At 53.2% G+C, this 9048-nt stretch overlaps 1 protein-coding gene across 2 annotated transcripts; it reads left to right on the top strand.

Annotated features, from left to right (window-relative positions):
* Positions 1-60: 60 nt before the first annotated feature.
* On the top strand, positions 61-7274 carry LSM4 (LSM4 homolog, U6 small nuclear RNA and mRNA degradation associated). Of its 2 annotated transcripts, XM_027664355.1 has the most exons (4): positions 61-194; positions 300-398; positions 3463-3646; positions 5807-7274. In XM_027664355.1, the coding sequence occupies exons 1-4, from the start codon at positions 192-194 to the stop codon at positions 5893-5895; spliced, it is 375 nt and encodes a 124-aa protein (XP_027520156.1). In that variant the 5' UTR covers positions 61-191; the 3' UTR covers positions 5896-7274. The 2 variants fall into 2 exon arrangements, with proteins under 2 accessions (XP_027520156.1, XP_027520155.1); XM_027664354.1 differs by lacking the exons at positions 61-194; positions 300-398 and adding an exon at positions 2224-2376.
* Positions 7275-9048: the final 1774 nt, after the last annotated feature.

Genomic DNA, 9048 nt, shown 5'->3' with positions numbered 1-9048 from the left:
CAGCCGGGGGGGAGTGCGGGGCTGGGGAGCGGGCTGGAGCTCCGGGGAGGGCCCGGGGCATCTCTCCCCTGCCCGGTGCCCCGCTTGGTGCACCGGTGGGTCCTCCGGTGTTGCTCGGTGCCTGAGGCCTCTCTCCTCTGTTTCGCTCGCAGCTGCCTCTATCCCTGCTGAAGACGGCGCAGAACCACCCCATGGTGAGTACGTGAGTACCGGCCCCGGTCCCGCCGCCCCTCCCGCCCTCGGTGACACCGGGGCAGGTCCCGGTACCGGCGGCACACGTGACTCGTGTTCTCTCGCAGCTGGTGGAGCTGAAGAACGGGGAGACCTACAACGGGCACCTGGTGAGCTGCGACAACTGGATGAACATCAACCTGCGGGAGGTCATCTGCACGTCACGGGTAAGGCCGGGGCACCGGGCAGGGGTCACCCTGGCACCGGGGAGGGATCATCACCCTCTGTGTGCACGGGGAACACCCAGCACCGGGCAGGGGTCACCACCCTCTGTGTGCACGGGGAACACCCAGCACCGGGCAGGGGTCACCCACCAGCCAGGCTTCCAGGAGTGCCCGGCACTGGGCAGGGGTCACCCACCAGCCAGGCTTCCAGGAGTGCCCGGCACTGGGCAGGGGTCACCCACCCGCTGTGCCACCCAGGAACCATCCCCGAGGGGTCCTGACCTCTGTCCCTGCAGCCAGGCCTGCTCTGCTGTAGCTCAGAGGCTTGTTGCTCCTGTGGAAGTGTGACTGCTGCCCGAAATGCAAATTTAACATAGTCAATTATAAGATCCATAACGAAGGAACACGCTCAGGTGCACCCCGGGGCGGGGTGACTTTCTGCACAGCACAGAATGAGGGTATGGGGGTCCCTCACCCCCTCAGTGAGGGTCTGGAGATCCCTCACCCCCCTCACTGAGGGTCTGGGGGCCACATGCTGTGATCCTGAGCCGGGTTTCCCAAAAAAACCCCAGCTTTCCCCTGTCATGTGCTTCCCCAGCAGCCTCAAACACCACGTTCACTTTTATTCCCTGCCTGTCTCTCCCCCTGTCACTCCACATCCAACCCAGGAGCTGCTGGTTCACCCATTCTGAGGCCATCTGGGACTTCTGCCCTTGGCCAGAGTTGCTCCAGGAGATTGGGATTTGTGCTTTGGGCTTTTACCTCTGTCAGAAACGTCTGGTCTTGCTCCCTGTGTGCTGTGGGAAGTGGCAGCCGGAGGGATATCAGGCTGTCACTGCTCTTTCCCCTGCCCTGGAATATCAGAGCTCCATGGGAAAGACTGGAGCTCTTGTTCTTCCAAAAATCTCTCTGCAGACCCCCCAGTCCCTGTTGTCTCCACAGCAGGAGTTTGGAGTGGTGTCACATCAGTGTGACAGAGCAAACACCCTGAGCGAGGTTTGGGAGGGAATTTTGGGGTGGAATTTTGTTTGGAATTTGTGGGTGCACCTTGGGTCATGGTGGGACAAGTTGAATTTAGCGGGAGAGGGACTAGAGGAGGTAACAGCCAAGCCCATGATAGGGGTGATACCATCCTTCTCCTTGGAAATTCGCTTCCAAAGGTTCAGTGCTCTGCCTGGGAAGAGCAGCAGCTCAGGTTTTGTTCCCTCTGGGTGACCTGGAGGTATCACCCAGAAGGAATTGGACCTGTTGGAGCAAGGCCAGAGGAGGCACCAAGATGATCAGAGGGCTGGAGCAGCTCTGCTGTGAGGAAAGGCTGGGAGAGTTGGGATTGTTCAGCCTGGAGAAGAGAAGCTTTGGGGTGACCTGATTGTGGCCTTGCAGTGCCTGAAGGGGCTACAAGAAAGATGGAGAGAGACTATTTCCAAGGGCCTGGAGTGACAGGACAAGGGGTAAAGGCTTCAAACTATCTCAGAGAGTGGATTTAGGTGGAATATTGGGAAGGAATTCTTCCCTGGGAGGGTAGTGAGGCCCTGGCACAGGTTGGGCAGAGAAGCTGTGGCTGCCCCATCCCTGGAAGTGTCCAAGGCCAGCTTGGACGGGGCTTGGAGCAACCTGGGACTGTGGAAGGTGTCCCTGCCCATGGCAGAGGGTGGAACTGGATGGGCTTTAAGTCACTTCCAACCCAAACCAGTCTGTGTTTCCCTGATTCCATGATCTGGCCCAGGAGAGCAGCCGGGCTCACCAACCTCAGCCCACCTTAACACACCAGAACCCCCCCAAATCCCAGACGAGCGTGGAGCCGTGGGGTTGTACTGGTGGCACTGGTGGCACTGGCCACTAGATGGCACGGAACAACGAGCCGGGAGCCGGTTGTTTACTCCGGGGAGGCCGGAACGAGGAAGCGAAGGAGCCTGGAGCCTGGTTCCATCCCTTCCTGCATCCCGAGCCAAGGATCCAAGGCAGGCAGATCCAAGGCAGGGTGGGGTTTGCCGGGTGTCTGTTGGAAGAGAACTGTTGCTCTCTGTCTTGTCCTGGACTTGCCTGTACAGGCAAGAGCTGCCCCAAATAACTCCCGGGGCGGGGTGAGGAGGGGGGGGGAACAGACTCTTTTATCCTCCTTTCCGAGGAACGGGGCGTTCTGGTTTCTCCTCCTCTCCTGGGACACCACAGATGCCTTTTCCACGTGGTGCCACTTGAGGATGGCTGTGCTGGAGGGATCCCAGCTGCAGCCAGACCCCCACGGAGCTGCTGCTGAGCCGGGAATGCGGTGCTGGAGCGGGACGAGGCGGGTCCCTGTCCCTCCTCCCAGTTACATCATGGCCAGAGAGTTGTTGTTCAGCTTCAGTGCTGGATTCTCACTCCCTGGTGGGTTGTGTCCTAGGGGGAAGCCCTTTGTATCCCAGGAAAACCCTGAAACAACTCAAAGCAGCATCCAGAGGTGGCTGCTTTGAAACTGTGCACCTGAAGACTCTTTTTCTTTGTAATAAATGTAAAATGGGTGAGCTCCTTTTTTCCCCTCAGCTGCTCTGGTGGCTCACACCCCACAGCCAGCTGGCTCCAGACCTGCCTTGCTGCTGCCTCCACACCCCAGAGGAGTGAAGGGTTGGGGTGACTCCCAGCTGGAGGAGAAACCTGGCCCCAGCTGCCTTTTTTCTTCCCAGAATTGGTTGTTCATCAGCATTTTAACTCCCCACGTTTGTGTCTCTAGCCCCACTTTCAATTACCTTCTTGTACAAGAAGGGAAGGAGGTGCTTGTTTCCTCACCCTCTTCCTCCTTCGTCTTCTGTGAGCCTTTGAGGTAATTGTGGAACTAAATCTTTGTGGGTGTTAACTCAGAAAACTCCGTGAAATTCTGAAATTGAAACTACAGTTGTTTGTGGCCCCAGGTTGTATTTTGGGGAGGAAAAGCCCCCCCTTTTTCACAGCTAGTTACAAATAATGCTTTCAGCAAAGACTGGTGCAGCTCTCACTCTCTCCAGAAGTGATGGAAACACTCAGAACACCCTAAAAAGTGGCAGAAAAGCACCGGTTTTGGTCCGTGTCTTAGCGTGTTGCTCCCCAACAGGATGGAGACAAGTTCTGGAGGATGCCCGAGTGCTACATCCGTGGCAGCACCATCAAATACCTGCGGATCCCCGACGAAATCATTGACATGGTGAAGGAGGAGGTGGTGTCCAAGGGCAGGGGCCGTGGTGGGATGCAACAGCAGAAGCAGCAGAAGGGCCGTGGGGTTGGAGGAGCTGGACGAGGTAACGATCCCGTTTGTTTCCCAGCTGGGAGAGGGACTGAGCGGGATCCCCTGCCTATGGAATGTCACCTCTTGTGCAAGGATCAGCTCCTGCTTCTCGGCTTTCGAGCCAGGGCTGGGGCTGGGGGAAGCTGGAGCCGTTCCTGTGCGGGATCCAGTCGAGCGAGTGCGTAAGGGCAGCGTCTGCCAAGGCACGGGGAGGATCCGTGCCAGGGATGGGCCTCCCTCGGTTCTGGGGTTGGGCAGGAGCTTAAGAGAGTCTGAACGTGATTGTTCCTACCCCTCCTGGCTCGTTTGGCAGCAGGGCCCTACAAAACTTTTCAGCTTAGCAAGTCCAGGGGGATGGGAAACAAATGGCTGTTCTGGGTGAAAACAGTGCAAATACAGCCGTGGCAGTGATAGGAAAAAAAATCATCTTCTCTCCCATTAAAATGGGGCTTTGGATCTCCTGTCAGTTTATTTATATTAAAAAAAAAAAAAACCAAACCCAAACAAAAAACCGAAGGGTTTGTAAGGTTTGTGTTCCTCCTGCTCCACATGAATAATTCATGTTCCTGATAAAAGGGGAAGTTGCCACTTCAGAAGAAATAGGTCACCAAAACAACATTCCTATTTCACGGGGGTTAAGCGATCCCGGAGCACTTCAGCTGGAGGACACGTTGCTCTTTTTTCCTCCTCCCCCCCCTCCCCTCTAAATTATCCCACTGGAAGCCTCAGAACCATTTCTCTCCTTTCCTGCTCACCCCCTCGTGCCACACCTTTGGGGGTTTGTGGTCACCTCGCAGGCCCGGGGGCTTGGTCGGAGCTTAAAATCCCGAGTTAAATTTTAAAAGGAGCCCCGGGCACTGGGACACCGAGGGGTGAAACCTCTTTTTGCAGCACCCTTAAGGACCTGCCTGTGTTTTGACTATGCCAGGAATCCTGGCAGGACAGGTGGGACCCACCCAGAGCCATCACACCAGGACGGGACGTGCTGCGTCTCGCGATTCCCGGGGCCTCCTTTTTTCCCAAATCCCCACGATCCCTGCTCCCTCCTGGAAGCTCCCAGCGTGCAAGAAGTGACCTTTACAAATCTGAAGGCGCCTTTATTTTCCCCCTCCTTCCCTTTGCAGTGTCCAGAGCACTTGGCAGGGTGGTTTTTTTTGGGGTTTTATTTTTTTGGGATATGGTTATTCGGATAAACATTTTCATGGCGCTGGGTTTTTTTTTTCTCTGCCGTGGAAATACAGAAATATCCACCTTGTGGGGAGCAGAGCTGGAGCTCTGAGGTGGAGCTCCTGCTGTTTTCGTGTGCAGCTTGAATTCGCTGATGGAATATTTTCGAGCATTTGCTAATTAGCTCAAAGGTTTGGCTCTCATTACTGAGACATGAAGGGAGGAGGGAAAGGGGAGGGGGAAAAAAAAAAACACAACAAAACAACCAGGCAGGACAATTTGGTTGGGAGGCCACCAGGCAGGAGTGAAGCTGTAATTGTGCACACAGTTGAAAGGGTTATTGTTTCTGACACTGGTAATCCATCCTCTTTGACTTCTTGCTTGCCAAACTCAGAAGTCCACGGTCTTTGCTCCAGGAGCAGCTGGAACATCCCAAGCACTGCAGGGTTTGGAATAATTTATATTTTGCCTTTGATTTAATCACGTCTCCTCAATGAAGCAACCGCTGAGGGCTCTTGTGCCTGGTGCTTGGACTGAGTCTCCTTTGGGCTCTGCCTGGCAGGGTGGATCCACATCCTGATTTATCCCTATTTGAGGGATAAATCTGAGCTCAGCAGCTCCTGTGACAGCTTTTGGGTATGAGGATGCTCATCTCACCACAGCCTCCCAGCTCCTGCTGTCCTGTGCCCTCTCCAAAGCCATGGATTGCTCTGTCCAGCTTCAGTTGGCCCTCACAGCTCTCAGGGGACCTGGATTTTAAATTTATTGCTTCCTTGGCTCCATTTTTTAGAGGAAACTTCAATTTACCATGACATTACCATCAATCATGACATTACCACACCAATTTGTGCACCTCTTAAACACAGGTCTGGGACTGGAAAGGGAGAAGTCAAAAAGTCCTGTTTCTGCTTCTAAGGCTCAAAAATAAGCCTGTATTTGGGTAAAACAAGAATAACTGTGTGCCAGGGGTGCTGTGACATCCGTGCTCTTCCTTTCTGCTCCCCAGGTGTGTTCGGTGGCCGTGGCAGAGGAATTCCAGGCAGTGGAAGAGGCCAGCAGGAAAAAAAGCCAGGCAGACAATCAGCCAAGCAGTGAAATGTCTGCACCCAGGCCAGGGACAGTTTGGGTTTTGTCACCTCAGGATTTGCCACGTGTTCAAAAACGTTCCCTTTCCCACTCTCCCGTGAGTCAGTCAGAGCCCCAATCATGTTCATTTTGGAAGCCCCTCATGATTTAATCTGGTCAAGTGGAGTTTTCACTCCTGTAATGAGTAAATTAATGGAAATATTTCTTAAAAAAAAAGAAAAAAAATCATTCATGGTTAAGGACTGAAGTTCTGCCTTCTCCTGAGAGTGAATTTTTCAGGGTCGCCAAGTTTAATTTAAAATATTATCCTGATCAGAGGTACCAGAACGAAGGCAAACAGACACTTTCTGGATTGTTTGGAATTTTTTGGGGTTTTTTTTATATACTTGAAACTTGGGAAACGTGTGTTTGTAACAGATGTGTGAGCCTTTTGCTTTAAAAACACTGAACTTGAGGATATTGTGTCTGTACACGAGTAGTCTTAAAGGTTTGGGGTTTTCTAAAGCCAACAAACCTTTAAACTATTGCTTTTCTTTTCCTGGCCAGTCAGTTCTGTCTCTCCTATGGCTGAAAGGAGAACTTGGGGTGAAAATTGGCCTTCAAGGGTTGTTCCCAAGAGAGCTTTGTGATAAATGAGTGTTTCCCAATTAGTTCATTGCTAACTTGACTTCAGATTAGAAGTTTCCTTTAAAGGAACAGGTTTTCTGGGTTTTTTTTTTTTTTTAATGGGGGGGGGGTCCCCCCGCTCCCCCTGGGGGGTTTTTTTTTTTTTTTTTTAATTTTCTGAAAAGCAACTGAGTTGATTTACGTGGATTTATTTCCCTCCCACTCGGAAAACTCTTCCCCCTTTTGCTGTGACACCAAGTTCCTGAACTCTTGACAATATTTCTCAACCTGATTTCTTCCAGTACCTGGTGATTGACCTCACTGGATGTACCTGTCACTTCCTTCTCTAGTCACCAATTATCTCCCCTTGGGGACACCCTCCTGTAGGCTCAGAAAACTCCTGGGAATTCCCAGGTCAGGTTGCTCCAGTCTTCCATCCCATGAGCAAAGTGCACCTGCAAAATATCCTGGCTGCTGATATTAATTGAACATCTGCACAAGGGGAAGAAACAACTCTGGGTGAGCCTCAACCCCTCGAAGGGGTGAAATAGGTGAATTTTAGGGGAAAAACCCATGTTGTGGCTGGTTTTGGAGCAGGTTTTCGTTTGGTTTGGTATAACTGGTTCTCTGTATTGAAGCCTATTCTCTTCTCATATTGAAGCCTATTCTCTGCCATCACCACTGTCTTGAAAAGGAGTGAAGAACATGCTTTTATAGAGTTATTTTTTTAATGTTTATAGAACTGGGTGCAGTGGTGAGTGGGAATAAATCTCCAGCCTCTACCAACCGCCTCCCTCTCTGTGTCTGTGGCGGCCTGACCCCAAAACCCTTCCCTGAGCCCTGGGATCAGGGAGAAATCCCTACACTTTTAGTTCCTAACAGCAGCCATGTGTTGTCCTGCTTCTCTCCAAGGCGTTAACCAGCACTCCCATGTCTGTCCCAGGTGATCCAGCTTCTCCCAAGGAGCCAAATCCAGGCCATGGGAAAGGGGTGATGTGTCCTCCCTCCTCAGGCTCCACATAAACACCCCTGTGTGGCGTTTTAACAAAGCCCTGGTGTCAGACTTTCCCTTCCCAACCTGCTCCCTCCCTTTGGATCCCTCCAGCCACGGAGACTCCTCCGTGTGCTACGACTTCCCTGGAGAGAAGGAAACAACTCCAGCACTGCTGGGATTGAAGGTCTGGCCTGGCTGGATAAATCTCCCCTGCAACAATGGGACCTTTGGCTCCTGCTCAGGGTTGAGTCCTCCAAGTGCTCCTTATCTCCCAGCCAAGCTCTGGGGTCAGGTGATGGAGCTCGTTAAGTTCTGCATTTGTTTAATTACACCACAGGCTTTAGCAGCATTCCCTGCCTGCCTCCCCCCTTCCTTTTTCCACCTCTGTAGGAATATTTTTGTCCCCAGCTGTGCCACGACCCCTGGGTGGAAGGTGGTTCTGGGGGGAGAGCGTCACACTCTGATTTTGGGCTTTTTTTGCCCCAAAAAATGGGTGTCTGGGGCCGTCACGTGTTCCAGCCCCTGCCCCGTGGCAGCACAGGGAGGCTGAAAAAAATTACAAAAAACTAAAACAAAACAGGGAGGAGCAAGATAAAAGCAACGAGCAGAGAGAGGAGGAAAAAAAAAGGTCTGAGCCTCGCTGGCGGCGTGGGTGGGTGAACGGCCTGGCAGGGCTGGAAAGACCCAGCAAAGGCCACCCTGGAAACCCTCCCTGCTGCCTTCCCGGGATATTTTGGTGGCAGTTGAGCTGGTGGCAGCTCCAGCAGCCACGGGGATGTGTCTCTGGCCGCCCCAGAGTGACTCATAACTTCTGTGCCTCGCCGGGGAGGCAGCACAGGAATAGTTACACACCAGCGACGCGGAGGGAGTGGCTGCCGAAATATTTCAGGGCTGTGCTAAGCAACTAAAAATACACGTCAAACCCTCCTCCTCCTCCTCCTCCTCCTTTTTCCTTTTTAAATCTGTTTTCTTTCTCTCTTTCTGGTGTGGTGTTTTTTGTTGGTTTTTTTTTTGGTTGTTTTTTTTTTTAATTCTTGGTTTTGATTGTCGGAGGCCCCTGTGGGCCCCTCGGGGGTTCTTCGGGGACTGGTGCAGGTTCGGGGGCAGGCGTTGGCATCTGGTGACTTCTTGTTTTCCCGGCTTGGTTCCTCTCTCCCTGCCTGTGGCAGTGACTAAGAGGCAGCTTCCCCTGCGTGCCCGGTGCCCCCTGTGTAAATCCCGGGGTGCAAACCCTCTCCTGCTTCTTCCCTTTTCCATGGGGGGCCGGCTTGGTGCGTGGATCCATCCCTGGGAGCTCGTGGGTGTCTTGCTTTGGGTCCAGCCCGTGTCCTCAAAGCTGTGGGTGTCAGTCACTTCGTGGTTTGGGTGTCTTGGCTCCTGGCAGAGCAGCATCAGGCGCCACCGGTGCCGTGGAGCTGGTGGCACTCAGGGAAGGGTCCTGTTGGTGCCATGGAAATGGGGAGAGCAGGAGCTGCGTGAGGATGCTCCGGTGACCCTGCTCGAGGCTCGCGGTCCGGCGGCGGCGTGGGCTCATCCCAAATCCTCACCGCCCGCTCCGGGGT

The sequence above is a fragment of the Corapipo altera genome, unplaced genomic scaffold (assembly GCF_003945725.1).
Source record: "Corapipo altera isolate COAL_440 unplaced genomic scaffold, ASM394572v1 96, whole genome shotgun sequence".
In the NCBI taxonomy this organism is placed as follows: domain Eukaryota; kingdom Metazoa; phylum Chordata; class Aves; order Passeriformes; family Pipridae; genus Corapipo; species Corapipo altera.
Note: the sequence above shows the minus strand (reverse complement) of the source record. Positions and strands in the feature narration are given on the sequence as shown.

Bases quoted from the DNA above. Each gene is read 5' to 3' on its own strand.
- LSM4 (XM_027664354.1), top strand. From the start codon at position 2,239: ATGGCACGGAACAACGAGCCGGGAGCCGGTTGTTTACTCCGGGGAGGC. The intron at 2,377-3,462 runs GTGGGGTTTGCC...GCTCCCCAACAG, and splicing joins GCAGGCAGATCCAAGGCAGG to GATGGAGACAAGTTCTGGAG. The intron at 3,647-5,806 runs GTAACGATCCCG...TCTGCTCCCCAG, and splicing joins GGTTGGAGGAGCTGGACGAG to GTGTGTTCGGTGGCCGTGGC.